Here is a 20,790-nt window from a genome sequence, read left to right as displayed (position 1 = left end):
TCAAAGGGAGATATTACAAAACTCTTTTCCAAACTTCCAGCACTAAGTAAATGTCTTCCTATTATAACCCAGGATTCCAATGCTCGATACACCACTCTATACATAACTGGAAATACAATTGAGCTTTGAACATGTAGCTGATTTCTAAATGCCCAAGGCGCCACCAGTCCAACATACTTCTTTATTCATAAGGAAACTCGTTACTATAGAGTTTCAATGACTTGTCCAAAAGTCCTATGTGGTAGAATCAGTGATCAAAACTAGATTGTTGGCCTTCAAACCCAGCCTTCTTTCTACAGATCAAGAAGTTTTTAACAATGATAATGCTGGAACTCTGTTAAGATCTAATTGTCACCAAACACCTCTTCCTAAGTGGCCGATGCCTTTCCCAATGATACTTCCCGTCTTCTCAAATTGCAGATTTTAAGTGGGCCCATGCTTGACTTATTGATCTCAGCCACTTTTCCCTTTCTTCTGACAGGATGACAATGTGGGGGGCTGCTCCCACAATGAAGCCACATGGGCTCCCTTACCTGCACAGTGCTGCTCCGGCCTCCAGTGGACTTTGGCCCCCTCCCTTTGGCACGCTCGGGCGTAGGCCAGGAAGGATTCACAATAGCAGTTTTTATGGACCGGACACTCGCACATGTCTGTCACACAGGACCTGTGGGGAGATAGCGGGCAAAGATAAACATCAGAATTCCCTCAAACCATCACATGACACAAAGCTCCATCCATGCCGAAATGCACTCTCCTCTCTTCTGCCTTTTAGAGTCTCTTGCTTCTTTCTAGACTCAATTCAATGTGTGTGAAACCTTTGTCTGCTTCCCTTCATTGTTAATAATTTTATATCCAAATACGGACTTCTCCCATAGAATGCAAAATGCTTAAGGACAGAACTTGTTGTATTTGGGTAGAAGTGTTTGTGCCATTAGCACTTAGCCCACACAGTCTCTGGCATATAATATGCACTTAGTAAATGCTTGTTGAATGAATAATAGATAACAGTATTTATGAAGATTCTCCTTGAGAAAGGTTCTACATATCACACTACTGCTGCTGCTGCTGCTGCTGCTGCTGCTGTTTCTACTACTACTACTATTCCCACTCCCACTACTATCATTATTTACATTTTACTGATGAGAAAACTGAAACAGAGACATTAAATGGATGACCTTACTTGCCTAAGGTAAACAGCTAATTAATGGAAGATTTAGCATTCAACCAAATTCTTTGACAACAGATCCTCACTCTCCATAACACCATAATCATTTCTCTTAGTCTACCATGCTTGAGGTCTGTGATCTGAACACACCCACTGGATTGAGGCAAGTTGGAGAGCTAAATCATTCATAAAAAGTTTGGCTGTTCTACAAAGACTGGATCCTTTTGTGAACAACATGGCAAAATAGTCCTTGAGTTTTAGGGAGAGCCATAAACAGCAGTTGTGTTCCTGGGGCAAGTGTAATTATAGGAAAGAAAATTATAACATGGGCCAAGGATAACCCCCATTAGTGGGAGGTAGGGATGACCTTTGGAAAAAATAGCTGGCTAGGAACCAAAATGGTAGAATAAGCAGTAAGTTGTCCAAAGTTCTCCAATATTCACCACCAAAGAACTATAAAATGGATCCTTAAAATAATGTCTGGAACAGAAGAATTTTATAAAATATGGGTGAAACAATCTTTTATCTATAAAAAAAAAACCTGAAAGACTTTAAGGAAAGCACTGTCTCGTTCAGGTAAAGGATAGGAGCATTCCAGCAAGTCAGCAGCAAGTCCTACTTTAGCAAACCAGCAGTAGATCCTGAGCCCCAGTGCAGTGGAGCAGTGGGAGGGAGACCAGTCCCAGAGCCCTTCCAGCCATATCTATCAGTATAGCCAGGAGAATGAACAGATACCAGCTCTGAGAACCACCATAAGCTTCAGCATAGCCCCAGAAAACAGGTAGGTGGTAATCCTATGGGTGCCTAAGTAAACAGGCAACCATCAGCCCCATCAGGAAATCTTCAGCACAGCCCTGGGCAAAGAGTGGCCTTAGTGGCCATTTCATCAAATACTTCAGTGTAGCCTGGGGGGAATGCAGAAATATTCCACTGGCCAGAGCACATACCAGACACCAGCACTAGGACCCCAGCTCAAAAACATCTTAGCTGCCAGACCCTATAGTCTCCAGGATCACTAGCCCCCTTTAATGCAGCATCAGAAAAAAAAGTCTCCCACGGGCCTGAGGACAATAACAGTGCAGCACCAGCTAAATAGTCAGAGCCTGCAGCCTCTGGCAGAAGAAGTCTAAAAAGAGTGAAATCACCAACAAAGAAGAAGAAATTAAAACATTCATTAGAAAATATTTTGCCCAATTATATGTCAATAAATCTAACAATATGAGTAAAGTTAATGAATATTTATGAAAATATTAATTACTTAAATTAACAGATCAGGAAAAAAACTGCCTGAATAAGTCCATCTTAACAAAAGCATTCAAACAAGTTATTAATGAACTTCCTAAGAAAAATTCCCCAGGGCCAGATGGGTTCACAAGTGAATTCTATCAAACATTTAAAGAACTAGTATTCCCAATACCATATAAAAGACTTGGGGAAAAATAAGCAAATCTTATCACACACATTTTGCAAACCAGGAAGAGCTAAAAAAGAGAAAGAAAATTATAGAACAATTTCACTAATGAATATTGATGAAAAAATTTTGAACGAAATACTAGCAAGATAATTACAGTAATGTAAAAAGATTATATACTATGACTAAGTAGGAATACAGGGCTGGCTCAACATTAGTAAAATTATCAACACAATTAGTCATATCAATAATAAAACCAATAGAAATTACATGACTATCTCAATAAATACAGAAAAAACTTTTGATAAAATAAAGCACCCATTCCTATTAAAAACATGAGACAGCATAGGAATAAAAGAAATTTCCTTAAAATGATAAGCAGTATCTATTTAAAATCATCAGCAAGCATTATCTATAATAGGGATAAGCTGGAAGCATTCCCAACAAGATTAGGGGTGAAGCAAGGATGCCCATTATTCTCATAATTAGTCAATATAGTACTAGAAATGTTGATTATAACAATAAGAGAAAAAAAGGAGATCAAAGACTTAAAATAGACAACGAGGAAACAAAACTATCACTCTTTGCAGATGGTATCATGGTATGCTTAGAGAACCCTAGAGAATCAATCAAAAAACCACTTTAAATAATTAACAATTACAAAGTTTCAGGATATAAGATAAACCTGTATAAATCATCATTCCTTTATATGACCATCAAAATCCAGCAGCAAGAGATGAAAAGAAAAAAATCCATTTAAAATATCTGTAAACAATATAAAATACCTGGGAGTCTATCAACCCCGAGAAACCCACAAGCTATATTGACACCATTACCAAACACTTTTCACACAAATAAAGTCAGATCTAAACAATTGGAAAAATATCAGTTGCTCATGGTTAAGTCAAGAAAATATAATAAAAATGACATTTCTGCCTAAAGTAACTTACTTATTTTATTTGATAGAGCTAAAAAATAACAAAATTTACTTCAAAGAACAAAAGTTAAGGAATATCAAGGAAATTAATGGGAAAAAATACAAAAGAAGGCAGCCTAGCAATACCAGATCTTAAACTATATCAAAAAGTAGTATTATTCAAAACTATCTGGCACTGGCTAAGAAATAGAGAGGTGCATCAGTGGAATAGAATGGATACAAAAGACACAAGAGTAAATGAGCATAGTAACCTAGTTTTGATGAACCCAAAGATTTCAGGTTTTAAGGGTAAGAATTCAACAAAGCTGTTTGGAAAACTGAAAAACAATAAAGCACAAATTGGGTACAGACCAACATTTCACACCATATACCAAGAGGAGGTCAAAATGTGACATAAAGGGAGATACCATAAGCAAATTAGAAGATCAAAAAATAGTATACCTCTCATATCTTTGAAGAAGGGAAAATTTATGACCAAACAATAGGTAAAGCACTGCAAAATATAAAATGAATAATTTCATATAATAAATTTAAAAGGTTTTGTGTGAACAAAATCATGCCACAAATATTAAAAGGAAAGCAGAAAGTTAGGAAATAATCTTTATAGCAAATGTCTCTGATAAGACCTCATTTCTCAAACATAGAAAGAACTTAATCACATTTATAAGAATAAATTTTCAAAGCATATGAATAAGCACTCTTCAGATGAAGAAATCAAAGCTATGGGTATATGAAGAAGTGCTTTATCTCTTGTGGTTAGAGAAATGCAAATTTAAACAATTCTGAGGTAAGCATCTCACTTCTATCAGATTCTCACTTCTATCAGATTGACTGTTGTGGCCAAAAAAAAAAAAAAAACCAGAAAATTGTAAATGTTGGAGAAGATGTGGAAAAATTGAGACACTAATGAATTGTTGATAGAGTTATGAACTGGTCTAACTATTCTGGAGAGAATTTGGAACTATGCCCCAAGGACAACCAAACTGTGCATATTCTTTGATCTAGCAATACCACACAACCAGGACTGTATCTCAAAAAGATCATGAAAAAGGCAAAAGGACCTTAATGTGCAAAAGTATTTATAGCAGCCCTTTTCATAGTGGCAAAATACTGGAAATGGAGGGGAGGCCCATCAATAGGGGAATGGCTGAATGGTTGTAGCATATGAATGTAATGAAAAACTATTGTGCTATAAGAAATGATGATCATGCAGATTTCAAAAAAAAATCCTAGAAAGATTACTGGTACAAAGTATTATGTACAGTAATAAAAAGTACAAAGTAAAATGACCAGAATCAGGAAAAGATCAGCAACATTGTGTAATGATCATCTATGAATGACTCAGCTTCTCTCAGTAATACAATAAACCAAGACAAACACAAAGAATTCACAAAGGAAAATGTTATCCACATCCAGATAAAGAACTCATGGACTCACTGTTTTCAGTCACTTTATTCTTTTTTGATGCTATTTGTTCCCTTTTGATCTGTTTCTAGTGACTAATATGGAAATATGTTTTATATGATAGCCTAAGTCTATGTTTATATGTTATCCTATGTCAAATTGTTACCATTTTAAGAAGAGGGGAGAGACAGGAAGGAAGGAGAAAAAAATTGTAACTTAAAATCTTATAAAAATGAATGCTAAAATTATTGTTATTGAGGAAAAATAAAATGCTATTTAAAATAAAAATAAAAAAGAGCTAGTAGCCAAGGAAGTGTATGATGGTACTATCTGCTACCTCAAAACTTTCCAAACATTGTATGGCTTAAGATGGAGGGGAGTAAATGTAGACCACTTTTTGGCTGCCACTGGAGCTCAGGGTCAAGAAAAAAAAAGGATTGAGGGAAAGAAGAAAGATAATATTCTCCTGGTCAGGACTGTTGGTACTTTCTAAATTTGCTACCCTAAGATAAATACACAATAACCTTACCCAAGTTATGGCTCTCACTTCAAAATTAGGCTGTAAAAAATAATCTTATCTTTATCCTCCAGGTAACTCATCACAAATGAATTTGGATTAAATACCAACCATATTGTACATAAACTGCCATTTCATATTAGGAAAATTAAATATGGCCACATTCAAAGGGATCCAGATATGTTTGTGCAAAATCAGTGTGTGGCTGTATCCTTGCGATAATATGTTACATGGATCACACCATCTAAGAAATGAATGGGATAACAGAAAGTAAAGAGCTTGTTCTATTTGTGGAAACCCTGGGAACGCAGGGATTTTTTGACTTTTGTCCTTTAATCCGCTGGACCTGGCATAAAATGAGTGCTTAATTAATTCTTATTGAATCTAATTGAATTGTATGACAAAAGTATTCATTGACTAATGCACCCATACTTTCAGCCTCCTCCAGTTTGCAGTCCTTGATATTTGGAGAGAGAACAGACTGACACCATCCTCCGGAGCTCAACATCCCTGCACCGGTTGTGGAATGGATGTTAACAGAAGAGCAGCATTCAAAATAAAAGACATAGTAGTTTCGACTCTACAACTGATCAGATGCAATTGAGGTATTGTGCTCAATTCTACATGCTGCATTTGAAAAGGGAAACTGGCAAACTGAATGGTATCCGAGTAGGAGGGGGTGATGGGAATGGCATTCAAAACACATAATAAACAGAGATCTGAATTAAGCATAAGCCAGGTGGGCTCGTACACCTGCAGCTCATGGCCCCGCTGCCTCATGGGTAAATTGGCCGCCTTCTCCCCATGGCTTGCCTCAGGAAGAAAATGATGCTATTTATGGACTGCACAAGACTACACAAGGAATATTTTGTCATGTCATCCACCAAAGGTCCCAATATTTGCACTCTGTAATGTTTATGATATTTCAGCTCTTCAACTCGACTCTGTTCATTTGCTTCTTCTCATACCACAGACTCCTCTCCATAAAAGAGAAAGTCTAATGCTGATGCAAGTTAGGAGTATGCTTGGAAGGGTCACGATAATTCTCCTCAAACGTCTGAAGGACTCTCAAGTTCTGGCCATGTGTTTTTAATCAGGGCACTTTGATTCTGCCCATCATCCCCACCTAAAATATGGATTCTACTTAGGGCTCTAATGGGTGAACTCTTTACTTTATCTTGCCCAAAACTTCATCAACCCTTACCCCAGGATCCCTAGTTCCATAACATATAAACCCTCCCACCAACAGAAAGTAAGTTCTTTGAGGACAGGAATTGCTTTTTCTTGCCTGGAACTAGGCACAAGTATTTAATAAAGCTCTAGCTAGCTAATAGAGACAAAGGTTTAAACTTGATATAAAGATGGACTCTCTAATTGTCATAGGAACACAATATGCAAATTCAGCTTCCTAGATTTGAACCAAAAGAGACTGAGTGACTAACGCAGAAAGTTAGAATATCCACTAGAATATCTAAGAAATAGCTCCATAACCTTCTCATTCAAAGCACTGTTTCACTCTTCTGACAAATTCTGATCAATTAATCCCATTTCTGGATAACTAATCACCATGGACTCCAGAGTAGTAAGTTTAGCATGAATTCAACCCTGGTTATGGCTTCAACAACAACCAACTTGACTCCCAACCATATCAGAAGTAATCCTCCTCCTTCCTTTCCTGTGGCTTCTTCCTCTTCCCCTGGACCTTGTTCTCCAGGGCACATAGCTTCTTTTTCATAATAAAACCTAAGAGAAAAGCAAGGTTTTTTCACCTAATGTCACCCTCCCTTTAATTCTTCAGAAACTTACCTATAGAAATTTATTGACACCTAATGTCAATTCTCATGAAGTCCCCATTAATTCCATAAGAAGGGTTTAGGTGAAATATTTTGCAGGGGGCGGTTGGTTCCATAACAGGACAATGGCAAATGGAACCATGAGCAAGCTGATGCTCAAGGGGAATAGAATAACCCGGGTTACTGGTACTCATATGCCTCCTGAGTGGAATGTAGCAGCCATGAGTGGGCTCCAACTTGCCACAGAAGACAAAAGGCCTAAGAGTTATCACTTAGAATAAAGAAGCAGAGAAAAGGAGAATGGCTCATAGAAGAATAACTTAGGGAGAGCCCAAGCAATCACAATAATGTTAAAAGAACTAGAGAAAGGTTCCTATCCCCAGACATGGAACCCTCTTTTTCCACAGTCCTTGCTCCCCAGGGATTTAAACAGAAAATGGATAATAGCTTTGGAAGATAAGAATGGGCTGCAATCTATAACTCTGGAGAGATCACAGACCCATTGAAGTGTTTTAGGATAATGAAATCCATTCAGTTCAAGGCAAGATTCATTCATTAAGCACCTACTATGTACCAGGTATTATGCCAACTAAGCACAGTGGATAGTGATAAGGATGGGACTTTTAGGGGTATAGGGAACTCCTTCTATTAATGCAGGTTGGCATCTTCTCCTGTAACATATAATCTCAGATAATAACAAAGAATACCAAAAGCAGGACTTGAATCCTGATCTTCCTGAATTTGGGGTTGACTATTTCTTGCACGATGACTTCCCCTACAAGTACTAGAGTCACAAAAACAAAAAATAGTCCCTGCCTTCAGGGAGCTTATACTCTGGAAAGAAAGAACATATGCAGGAATATATACAAATATACTAGAAATATTCTGGAGACACAAAAACAAAAACAGAAGAGTCCCTGCCTTCAGGGAGCTTACACTCTGTTTGGAAAGAAAGAATATATACAAATATGCAAGGAATATTCAGGATAATATATAATTGAGATAATAAATATACAGGAATACATACAAATAAGGAATATATCCAAATTCAATTCAATACTGCTTGACAAGGGGAGACACTAACAACTGAGAGGATTATAAAGTATCTCATGTAGGAGGTGGTATTTGAAGTGATCTTTGGTTTGGGTTTGTCTTTGCTTTAAGAACAGTATTTTATTTTTTCTAATTACATGTAAAGATACTTTTTAACATTTCTTTTTGTAAGATCTTGAGCTCCAAATTTTTCTCCTTTCCTCCCTTCCTTCCTCCTCCCCAAGACAATAAGCAATCTGATACAGGTTAAATATATACAATGCTGTTAAACATGCTTCCACATTAGTCATGTTGTGAAGAATCATCAGAACAATAAAAAAGTGAAAATAGTCTGCTTCCATCTGCACTCGGACGCCATAGTTCTTTCTCTAGATGTGGAGGGCATTTTCCATTATGGGTCTTTTGGAATTATCTTAGATCACTGTGTTGCTGAAGAGTCAAACTGAGACCTGTTGAAGACATTAGCTCAAAAAGGCTCAGGTTTCTCGTTTCATCCAGGGCCATCTCCAGCGTTCTCAATCTACATCTGGCCACTGGACCCAGAAGGCTCTGGAGGGGAGAGGGAGGCAGGTGGTTTTGCACAGCTCTCCCTCATTTAAACCCAACTCACTAGCCCATCATGGTTTTCACATTCCCCAAGGGGTCCAACAAAGGCCAAACACAAGTCCATCAAAGTTGCCATGACATACTGTTACTGTTAGTGCGCACAGTGCTCCCTCGTTCTGCTCGCTTCACTCACTGAGCTGATCTTTGAGGGGAGCGAAGCATCCCAAGAGGCAGAAATGAGAAAGGAGAGCATTCCAGTGGGGGGCAGTTCAGGTCAAGTCATCGAGGCGCGAAAGATGGAATGTTGAATATTGGGAAGTAAGTCAATGCAGCAAGAACTATCAGGGGAGATGGGTGTGGAAAGAAAGGTCCAAACCTGGCAACAGAAGGCTTTCAGTCTGCAGTGGGGAGCCGTTAATGCTTCTGGAACTGGAGAGCAACATCATCGGTTCCGTGCTTTAAGAATAGGGCTAAGTCATAATGTAAAAATGGCAGTATTCTGAAATGAAGGTTGTCAAGTAATGTGATATGCTATATTGCAGTTTATATGTCTATATTCCATACAGTTAGATGGACTTGTAATTCTCTCCCTTACTAAAGAAAACATGTTTCCAACTTAGAGCTATAATCAAAACACTCAACATTTCCCTGCTCCCTAACAACGGCACATCTTAGAGTTTCCTGCCCTCGTTGCCAGCGCAGATGCCCCTTTAGGGAAGCAAAGAAAACCAAGCGTGTCTGGGTTTCTCACCCAGGTTCAGATTTTGAAGTACAGAAAACCACGTATGGATGATTGACAAACTGCCCCAAAAGCTTAGGTGTGAACACCGAGGCTAAAATCCATCCTCCCCCAGAGAAAGCCCGGCCAAGAAGAAGGGCAGCCTGACATATGGAGGCCAGACACCTAGACGTAGGTTCTTCGGCAACCCCCAGCCCCTCTGGGAAAGTGTCCTGTTACAATGGGACTTTGTAATCTGGAAGCCAGGCTGCCTTAGAGAGAACACTGGGCTGGAACAGACTGCTGCAGCAGCAAGAAGGAGAAGGGGGTGGGGAAAGCTGACAAAGGAGAAGCAGAGGTCCTTAACCTGACATCCAGGAACTTGTGTTCCTTCTGGTTCAGTACTTTGAAATTTGTATTCTGAAAATGTTGGTTTTCTTCAACGTGTTTTATTTTAGGCAGTTAAAAACTTCTTCTGAGAAGGGGTCTACTCACAGGCATCAGACAGCCCAAGGGGTCCCCACCAAAAAAAAAAAAAAAGGGAAAGAATCTCTGGCCCAAATGATTTCTGAAGGCCCTCTAACTGAGCTCTGAGATCCCATAATACTTTGCTGAGGCCACGGTTCTCCACCCATCCTGGAAAGAGAGAACAAGAATGAGAATCCAGCTGCTTCGTGGCTCGAAGCCTAAAGGTGTGGAGGATGAAGCAATCCAACCAGCATGGATTCTGCTGAGTGGACAGAAATGAAAGCAGCCAAGTTGGGTAAGCCCCAGACCTCTAAACAGGACCCGTATACCTAAATTCTTTTAAAGGGTCTTTGTTCCAACCCAAATAGAATGGCACAGAAGTAACTGGAAGCAGGAGCTAATGCAAGACTGTGTCACTGAGACATCCCACTTTAGGAAAATAATAATAGGTAAACATATATATATATATATATATATATATATTTATAAACATTCAAATATATCTACAGTACATATATGTATACCTGTATAAGCATACATATATGTGTGTATATGTGCATATATACATGTATGTATATGTACATATATGTGTGTATATACCTTTGAGAGATCACAGATTCATTAAGTGTTTAAGTGTATTGCATACATATATACAATATATATAAAAGGTTTAAATTGCTTTCTATATATCATCTTGTAGATGATATACTCTAAAGGTACTGTCATTAATATTTCCATCTTACAGATAAAGAAAATAAGAGAGACGAGTTGCACAATTAATGAGTGTCTAAGGCAGTATTTGAATTCAGGGTTTCTTAATTACAAGTCCAATGCCCTGTCTCCTGTGACACATGAACTTTCTCTTTGTTGCCCTGAAACAAAGGCCCTTTGTTTTTTTAGACCAATATTCTCCTGCTTCGCTTGTGTAGCTGTGAATCACAAAACTGAAGAACTAAAAATTAGTTCTTGCCCATGGGCAAGAGAGAGGTGCGTGATGGGGAAGAGTAAGCTGGAATGCACACTAAATAAGGAATGGTGAGGGGACCATTTGCAGCACCTGTCTCTATTAGGATGATTGGGATCACCCTACACTGACCCTAAATCCATCTCTGCACATCAGCTCCAAAGAAGACGGCTATCTGTCCCCCACCCCAGCCATAAGCCTTTCCTCCGAGCCAGGCAGCCCCACTTCCTCTGACCAGTCTTCATGGGACACGGACTTAAGGTCTTCTTCCTCATGGCTGCCGTGCTCAGGCAGACACTTCCTCAGATGGAGGACCTAAAAGGTGGGTTCATATTCCATGGTCAAAAAGGACAAATATCCAGTAGTGATGGGGTATAATTGATGCACGCAGTCCCACCCACACCCCTTCAATCACATCATGCAGTTGCCAAGCCCTGGAGAAAAATTCAATAATCATCACCTCCTGCCAGTCCCAACAACAATAATTTTTTAACAGAGCTCAACCAAGGCTTTCAAATGGCTAAGAAAAACGGACATGTCGATACTGACAACATTCCTGGGCCAGAAAGCCTCATTATTCTTATTATAGCAAGAAGTTACAGGAATAATGTCAGAGCAGTGCAGGGCGCTGGGCTGACAAGCCAGCCCAACCCAGCTGGGTTCCAGTCCCTTGATCCGTTGGCCACTGGTTAGCCGTGTTCCCTTGACAAACTTCCCAATCCCTCTGGCTTCATTTCCCTCCTGTGTAAAAATTAGGGACAAATTAGAGGGTCTCAAAGGTGCTTTCCTATGTTCTTTAAGATTGATGAAATCCATGTTTGGGAGAATCAGCCTGAAGCATCGGTACCAACAGGGAGTGAGCGAGGGAAGATGGCACATGTGGGTGGATGATGCCCAGGGAGTGAGGAGGCCCCTAAGAGCTGGTCTGATCCCCTGGGGCCATGTTCCTGGGCCTTCCTTTGGAAAAAAGCAAAGACTGTTATGTAATCAGAACTGCATGAATTTTAATTGACAACACAGCTAGAGGAGACTTGGAATATTTTGGAATTCTGTTCTGGAGCAAAAGACCATTTGGTTTTAGATCCAATATTCATATTTTTCTTCATAAGGACAGATGAATAATACATGGGAAACGAGGCGAACCAGGGACTTTCTCAGATTCATAGAGAATTTCAGCTGGCTTCCCTCGGTCTTTGTTTTCCTAACACAGAAGGTTTGTGCAGGCATTTTTTTGGCTCTGCATCAATGATGTCTTTTTTTAAACTGCTTTGTATTAATTATCTAATTTGATCCTCATAGCAACCCTGTCATGTAGGAGCTATTATTATTCTCCTTTTACAGGTGAAGGAACCAAGGCTGACAGAGGTTGTGACTTTGTCATTATAGACAATAAAATACATAGGATGACAAAGGAAACCAGTTGTATTGAAAAACAGCTACCAGAATGGAAAAAGGACCCAGGTTAAAAACTCCTGGTAGGTGTGAAAGGTGATTTAGATGGTCCTAGAGGTTCAAAGTGTGATTTAGTCGGGTCCTAGAAGTTCAAAGTGCAGATAGATGCTCAACTCCTAAAAAATGTTTAAAATGAAAATCCTCTTTGTTTGAAGTTCCAGGGGTTACTCCTTTGTTCTCATCAGTTCCCCAAAAATCTACAAAACCACAGGAAACAACATGATTTCCCTAAAAAAAGTCTTCTCATACTTTCTGGTTTTTTTCTTTTTTCTGAAAAGAAAGACCTTCAATTCAATTCATCAAAAAAAAAAAAATCAAGGAATGTTTCCATGTGAGTTCCTATCCATCTCCTGTTCACATAGTTCTACTGATTTTGGTTGTTTTTCACTCATTTTTAATTCATCCTGACTCTATTTGGGGTTTTCTTAGAATGGTTTGTCATTTCCTTCTCCAGCTCATTTACAGATGAGGAAACTGAGGCAAACAAAGTCAAGTGACTTGCCTAGGATCACATAGCTAGCATCTGAGGACAAGTGTGAACTCAGGAAGATGAGTATCCACTATACCACTTTGTTGTTCCATACATCATGAATACAACCAAGTAAATTACAAAGATGCTGGGTCCTGATTCTATAGAGTCAAATTGGCCCTGTCCTTAAGGAATTATTCTAGCTCAGGGAGACAGGACCAGTCCATTTGCTCCATCCCTTCAATTCCTGGTCCTGATAGAAATGGATAAGGGCCCTGGGGAAAAAAAAAAAAACTCACCAGATTTTTACTGGTTCAGAATAAAGTTTTGTGAACTACAAAGAAAACCAGTGATATTGAAATTTAGTTATTAATATTTTTTAAAGAAATAAACATACCCCATTTTAGAGAGTGATCTGGGGACACTGAGAAAGTCAAAGTCTTATCCAAGGGCAGACAGCCAGGACGTGTCAGAGGCAAGCCTTGAACTCAGGTCTTCTTGAATTATTATCTAAGATTATGAGATGCCGCCCAGTCAAGGTTGCCAGGGTCTTAAACATTGATTTTGTTTTTAAAAGACAATATGCATATGTGCATGTGTGTATACATATGTATATATACATATATGCATATACATGAATATATGTGTATATATATGACCATAAATGTGTGTGTACACACACACACACACACACACACACACACACATAAAGATAGGTTCAATAGAGAGCATAGCATTTTGAAAGAAATGATTGAAGGATAAAAGCAATAATAATTTTTTGTATTAGAAACCTACACAAACCCATTGATTTCCTTTGATGATCCCCCTGCCCAGCACTGAATGACTTGTGAGCTGAGCTTCCAGAAAGCAGGTCAATTTGCAATCAGCCTTTCACATTTTCCATTGCAGTGTAACTTTTTGCTCGTGTACCTTTCTCTTGTGTCCTCCCTCTCCTTGTGGGAAAGCCCTGGGACCCCAGGTCAATAAGAGAAGACAATGAATTTTCTTCCTTCCACTGGGGGTCTCCAGTACTAGACCTCTTCATCCTAAAGAGCCACTGCTGTTCTTAAAAGGGATTGATCTGTTCTTAACAATTACCAGCTTGAGAAAGGTGAGGAAACATCACTAGACCTCTTGTTTGCAGAGGTGGGGAACCATGGGTATAATATATAATCAGACCCAAGACATAGGCTAATTGCTTTGGCTAAAGATTTTTCCCCTCCATTCTTTGTTAAAAGAGAGGCTGGAAGGTCCTCCCTCGAGTTGTCCCCCAACTTTCCTGGCTCCCTTCAGGATTCAGTTCAAATCTCACCCTGCTCAGACACCTCCATCTCTCTCTGAGATTCCATTCCCCTTGCAACGTCTGTATTTTATTTATTGGCATGTGGTCTGTCCCAGTAGACTGTGATCTTCTAAAGATCAGGGCTTGGCTTTTACCCTTTTTAATATCTCATTTTGGGGTTTTCTTGGCAAAGATACTGGTTTGCCACCTCCTTCTCCAGCTCACTTTATGGAGGAAGGAACTACCACAGAGTTAAGTGACCTGCCCAGGGTCACACAGCTAGGAAGTGTCTGAGCCCAAATCTGAGCTCCGGGCTCCTGGCCCAAGTCATCCGCTTGCCCACCCAGCTGCGCCTTGGCCTGTAGGCTAAGTCCTTAATACATTCTTGGTGACTCACTTCAGAAAGGCTTGTTGACAGTCCTTCTAAAGAAGGGCTGGCTGGGTGGGCAGGAAGGGAGGTGAAGGACTGTCGGAAAGAAGAAAATAAAAACCAAAAGTAAGATTTTAAAAGAAAGAAAAGCTCTTGGGAGGTGGGGAAAGCATTTGCTTTTACTTAAGGTGTATCTGAGCATCTCGGGGTCATTCAAGGTCTCCCCACAAGGGACACTAAGAGCAGACCCTTTTTTCTGTGGGGAAACTCATATGATTTCCATTTGGAAATTGTATCCGGGACCCAACCCAGCTCTGGCTGGAGAGTCACCTTCCTTCCAAGAGTGGAGGAGCCGGACAAAGTAAAGCTGAGCTCCCGGCGCCCTCTAGTGGCCCCTGGAGTGGCCAAGCAGCCGCAGTCATTGGTATTCCTGGGCCGTCCCGACAAGCATCTCGCTTTCCTGCAGGATTGTTGATAAAGAGAAACACGAGAAGGCTCGCTCCCGAGGTCCGTGAGGACCTCCATCATTTGCCTCCTTGCATCATTATACGCTAGCTCAGCTCACGCCGTTGCCCTGGTTCCGGGCTCCCGCCCGGCACCTGGAAGGTATCCGACGTGAGTTTCTCGGAACAGGGGAGAGACTGAGCTTCAGTGAGAGGAAACTCCCCTTTTTCTCCTCATTTTTGAGTACCAGCTTCATCGGTTATAGGAACTTCCCCCAATCAATGGATCAATCGCACTTTTATTATTTCTATGGTTGTTTGGGGGACGTTTGGGGGACTTGCCCAGGATTACATGGTTACTAAGGGGCCAGGCCAGATTTGAACTCGGGCCCTCTTGACTCCAGAGCTGGTGTTATATCCGCGGTGCCATCCAGCTGCCCCTGGTGAATAAATTTATTAAAGGCTTCTATTACGCAGGTTCTGTTCTAAGTATTGGGGATACAAGGAAAAGGAAAGTAGTCCCTGGACTACAGTCCAGTGAAGAAGATTAAGGGAACTTTAAAGGAATATAAAAGGGAGATGAGGGAAAAAAGCCTTCCTCCCAGAGACCCTGGGAAAAGCAAGTGCCAAGTTGATGAGATAAAGGGAAGACAGAAAGAGGGAAGATGCGTAGTGGGAAATGCCCTACTGAGTGTGGCAGGCAGTCCAAATGTGTGGTGGGAGATGCCCTACTGAGCATGGCAGGCAGTCCAAATGTGTGGTGGGAGATGTCCTACTGAGTGTGGCAGGCAGTCCAAATGTGTGGTGGGAGATGCCCTACTGAGTGTGGCAGGCAGTCCAAATGTGTGGTGGGAGATGCCCTACTGAGCGTGGCAGGCAGTCCAAATGTGTGGTGGGAGATGCCCTACTGAGTATGGCAGGCAGTCCAAATGTGTGGTGGGAGATGCCCTACTGAGTGTGGCAGGCAGTCCAAATGTGTGGTGGGAGATGTCCTACTGAGTGTGGCAGGCAGTCTAAATGTATGCTGGGAGATGCCCTACTGAGCATGGCAGGCAGTCTAAATGTGTGGTGGGAGATGCCCTATTGAGTGTGGCAGGCAGTCCAAATGCATGCTGGGAGACGCCCTACTGAGTGTGGCAGGCAATCCAGATGCATGCTGGGAGATGCCCTACTGAGTGTGGCAAGCAGTCCAGATGCATGCTGGGAGGTGCCCTACTGAGTGTTCATGCAGTCCAAATGTGTGGTGGGAGATGCCCTATTGAGTGTGGCAGGCAGTCCAAATGTGTGGTGGGAGATGCCCTATTGAGTGTGGCAGGCAGTCCAGATGCATGCTGGGAGGTGCCCTACTGAGTGTGCATGCAGTCCAAATGTGTGGTGGGAGATGCCCTATTGAGTGTGGCAGGCAGTCCAGATGCATGCTGGGAGATGCCCTATTGAGTATGGCAAGCGGTCCAAATACAAGGTGGGAGATGTCCTATTGAGTGTGGCAGGCAGTCCAGATGTATGCTGGGAGATGCCCTACTGAGTGTGGCAAGTGGTCCAAATACATGGTGGGAGATGCCCTACTGAGTGTGGCAGGCAGTCCAGATACATGCTGAGAGGTGCCCTACTGAGTGTGGCAAGAAGTCCAGCTGAGTTCAAATGGGAAGGACAGAAATACGAAATGGCTGGCAAGACAGGCTGCCAGAGCTGTAGCCAAGCAGCTCAGGGCATTTGCTTGTAATCCTAGAATTGGGAGCCAGCGAAGATTTGGGGGGACAGTAGAATCATCACCAGAGAATCGCATCAGTTAGAGCATTTCACTCACTCTACAGAGAATTGATGAAAGAGGACGAAGCAAAGCAAACAAGATGCCATTGTAGCTGACTGGCATGGTACGTGGTGCGAAGGGGAAATGATGTGCCAGATGTATGGATATGGAGGTAGGCAAGAGGGAAGAGGCCTCAGTGGTTTAACAATGGAGAATGGAAGGCTGGCAACTTAGAGGCAGGAATGCCTTGGGAAGGAAGATAATAAGTGGGGGACACATTATGTCACTAGGACATCCTGGTAGGGGGGTAGAAAAAGCAGAATTAAGGGGCTCAGAAGAGAGATGAGGACTGGATATACTGATCTGGTCATCACCTGCATAGTCATCACCATTGAAGTCATAAGAGTAGATAAAGTTATATGAAGGAAGAAAAATGAAGAGGAAAAGTGAAAAGGATGCTGGACAGAGTCACGAGGGACCATGACACTTGAACGATGAATCCAGCAAAGGAGTCTGAGAAGGAACTGTTAGGGAGGGAGGAGGAGAATGAGGGAAAATCAATGTCATGGATACCAAGAGCATCAAAAGCTGCGCGGGTCAGGAAGGACGAGGACCGAGATGAGGCCGTCGGCTTTGGCACTTAAGCTGGCATCACTGGGAAGCTGTGAGAAGCAGTCCTACGAGAGAGGTAGGACCGGGTGCCATGGTTCAAAAGGTCAAGGGATGGGTTTGGAGATAAAGCTAGTGAGTGCAGACAGCTCATTATAGGAGCCTAGAAGGAGAAAAGACTTTGCCCTCATGGACAGGTCCACGTATCTGCATGTGGACAGAAGCTGTAATCGTTCCTTCTTGTATGATCAATTAGAGATAAAAGAATTCTTGGGGGTCATCCAGTTCAACCCCTTGACTTTATCGACGTCGGGGGGAGACCCAGGAAGGCTAAGATTTTTGTCCTAGATTACCCAGATGTGGTAAAACAGGATTTGAAGTCAGAACCCCTGACTCCAAATCCAATACCCTGCTTTCTCCACAAGGAGCCGAGAAGTACAGGAGGAGGACATTCTCAGCTCTTCTACTTTCCAGTTGAATGTGAGGTGTCCTTCCCTAGTGCGTTTGATGCGGGAGGCCTGGAGGCAGCCAGCACATGGACCCATTCTGCGGGGAAATCCTCCAGTCTGAGGAACAGCATCAAGGGAGAAGGTGCCATTGGGGGAGGAGGATCACAGAGGGCGGCGGGAGATAGTCCCAGAGAGCGAAGGAGGCGCTCAGCATCTGGAAGCCACATCCCAGCAATGTGCAGCAGCAAGCCACATCACTCCCACGGATTCAAAGGGTCTGGCTGTGCAACAGGCCTTTTCACACGAGGCCGTGGCTCACGGCCAAGTCCCCGCAGAGGGTGAGGGAACAAATCCTGGGCTACGAGCGTTAATCCCCCCGTGGCAGCGCTGCCCTCGGAGGAGGCGGAATGGTGTCAGGCTTTGGAGCTGCCCGATGTCTTTCATCAGAAAACCCCAGCTCCTCTGGCTCCCCAGTAAGCAAACATTCAGAGGCAATCACGACATGTCATGGAGCCTCTTCCATTAGGGACATGGCGCCTTTTGCCTGGCACTAACAGGAATGGCACCCACATGGAAACTTCTCCAAGTACCGGAGGACTCTCTCTCTCCCCCGACTCCTCCCACCCCCATTGGTGGGAAAATTACATTTGGCCAAGGTTTCAGTCTGACGGGAAGGCAGGAATCCTGGATGTCCTGGGAAGGCCCAACGAAAGCCCAAATAATGAACTTCGTACGCCCCTCCCTCTCCCTACTTCCATGCCCTGTGCCAGCAGAAAGGGCAATGTGTCAGCTGCATAGTGACAGAGTGCGAGGTCTGTTTTCTATAAGCAGAGGATGGGAAAGAGTCACTTAGGAGCAAGAGACGAGCCACTAGCAACAACAGATTGACCTTGTTAAAGCGGTTAATAGCCACTGACACTGTTTATAGAGCACTTTAAAGGTTTGCAGAGCACGCCACATAACATTATCTCGTTTGAGCCTTAAACAGCCCTAGGAGGTGGATTCCCTGGCTATAATTATGTCCATTTTACAGAGAGGAAACAGGCTAACAATTAAAGATTATTTATAGCATGCTTATTATAGATACAATAATCATCATATTATATCTATAATGTACACATTATGTTTATTATTATTTATATATGTAGCAGTAATAGTAGTAGTAGTGTTAGTAGTAATAGTGATAGTAGTAATAGTAAAGGTAATAATAGTAGCAGCAGCAGTAGTAGTAGTAGTAGTAGTAGCAGTAGCAGTAGTAGTAGTGGTGGTAGTAGTAGTAGTAGTAGCAGTTTAATTATAGCAGCATATTAATTATACAATAATTAATGATATTAATGCTAGCATTAATATAATGTCTTAAGATTTGCAAAGATCCATTATCTCCTCACCACAGCTCTACGAGTTAGGTAATATTGTTATCTATTTTTTTTTTACACAGAAGGAAGTTGAGCCTGAGAAAAAATGAGATGATTTTCCCAGTCTGGATCAGACAAATTGTGTCTGAGGTAGAATTCAAACTCAGATCCCCTCTCATTCCAATTTTAATGTTCAAACCACTGTATTACTTAATTGCCATGTCTTCCTGACTCCAGGTTTGTGCTTTTTCTATTATACTACCATGCCTATTTGCATAAAAAGAGAGAAAGAAAGATGAGAGAAATTCTTTAAGGATACAAAATCTTTGTCTTTGGTAGTGAGGGAGAATATACTCTTTCTCCCCTTTTCCAACTTCTTGTATGAAGAAGCATGGGGAGGTGATTAAAAATGGAAGGAACTTTCTGACCTAGATAATGTCACCCTAGTATGATATGTCACCCCTCAGCCACTCATCAATGTGACCACCAGGTGTGAACACCAAAGAAATTCATTACCTTTCTAGGCTCACCTGAAGAAATCTGCAGAACATGGAAAAGAGGAGGATGGAAAATCTAAATGAAATACATTGAGTAAAAACACAAAGGGGGTCTTTATCCCCTTCACCCTAATTCTATATAAATAGAAAAGAGACCCAGAAAATTAAAGATCTGGGTGAGAGGACAAAAAGGATTGAATGAAAATTGAAAAAGGCAAGAGCCAACTATACAAGTCATGGGTTGTAATAAAGGGAACTATAATCATTATTTATCTGATACTCCCACATAATAGGAGAACAGAATGCAGAGATGAGATTGGGAGTATCCCACGGCTTGGTACTCAGCAAGGAGAATCAGTTTAATAAGAATGTGAGGTTCTCAAGAATAATGTTCTGTTGATACCAGCCCAATTGATTCTGACTAGGGAGAAAAGGACAAAGTTTCCAAGGATATTCCCACAAAGGCAGTTCATTTCAATTCAATAGTTTGAAAAAAAGATGCTCAAGAGATGGAAGTGAAGAACTATAGAAACCCTACTCCCAGTGGGCTTCAAGTAAGTATGGTGGGCAAGAGAAATTTCACATAGCTTCACATGGGGTCTCTCTGCTTTGTTTGTGTTTTGGGCAGTGAATGGTAAGTGTTATATTCACATAAGAGGCAAATGACTTAATTTCTCTGTACTTGAGTTTTCTCATTTGTAAAAGAGAGATTATAATAGTCCCAATCTAATGAGGTTATTGTGCGTATCAAATGGGCTAACATTTATGAAGTTCTATGAAAACCTTAATATGCTATTATTAGATAGCATTATTTATAACATATCATTTATTATATGTAATATATTCTTATAAAGTACTTTCATTATTATTAGGGCAGCTAGGTGGTACAGGGGACAGAGTAATGGACCTGAAGTCAGAAAGACTCATCATCCTGAGTTCAAATCTAGTCTCAGACACTGACTAGCTGTGTGACCCTGGGCAAGTCACTTTGCCCTGTTTGTCCCAGTTTCTCCATCTGTAAAATGATCTAGAGAAAGAAATGGTAAGCCACTCTTTGCCAAGAAAACCCCAAAAGAAGTCAGAAAAAGCCAGACACAACTGAAACACCTGAACAAAAGATACTGCTAATATTGCTGCT

The 20,790-nt window shown here is 41.4% G+C and overlaps 1 protein-coding gene across 1 annotated transcript in view; it reads right to left on the bottom strand.

Annotated features, from left to right (window-relative positions):
• The window catches only part of BMPER (BMP binding endothelial regulator), a 280,694-nt gene that overhangs the window by 12,805 nt on the left and 247,099 nt on the right, over nucleotides 1-20,790 (bottom strand). The window contains exon 14 of the mRNA XM_051979397.1: nucleotides 534-664. Within this exon, the coding sequence (XP_051835357.1) occupies nucleotides 534-664 (131 nt within the window). The remainder of the gene's footprint in view (nucleotides 1-533; nucleotides 665-20,790) is intronic.

Source organism: Antechinus flavipes, chromosome 1 (assembly GCF_016432865.1).
Source record: "Antechinus flavipes isolate AdamAnt ecotype Samford, QLD, Australia chromosome 1, AdamAnt_v2, whole genome shotgun sequence".
Classification (NCBI taxonomy): domain Eukaryota; kingdom Metazoa; phylum Chordata; class Mammalia; order Dasyuromorphia; family Dasyuridae; genus Antechinus; species Antechinus flavipes.
The sequence above is the reverse complement of the archived record's forward strand: the minus strand, read 5'-3'. Positions and strand labels throughout refer to the sequence as shown.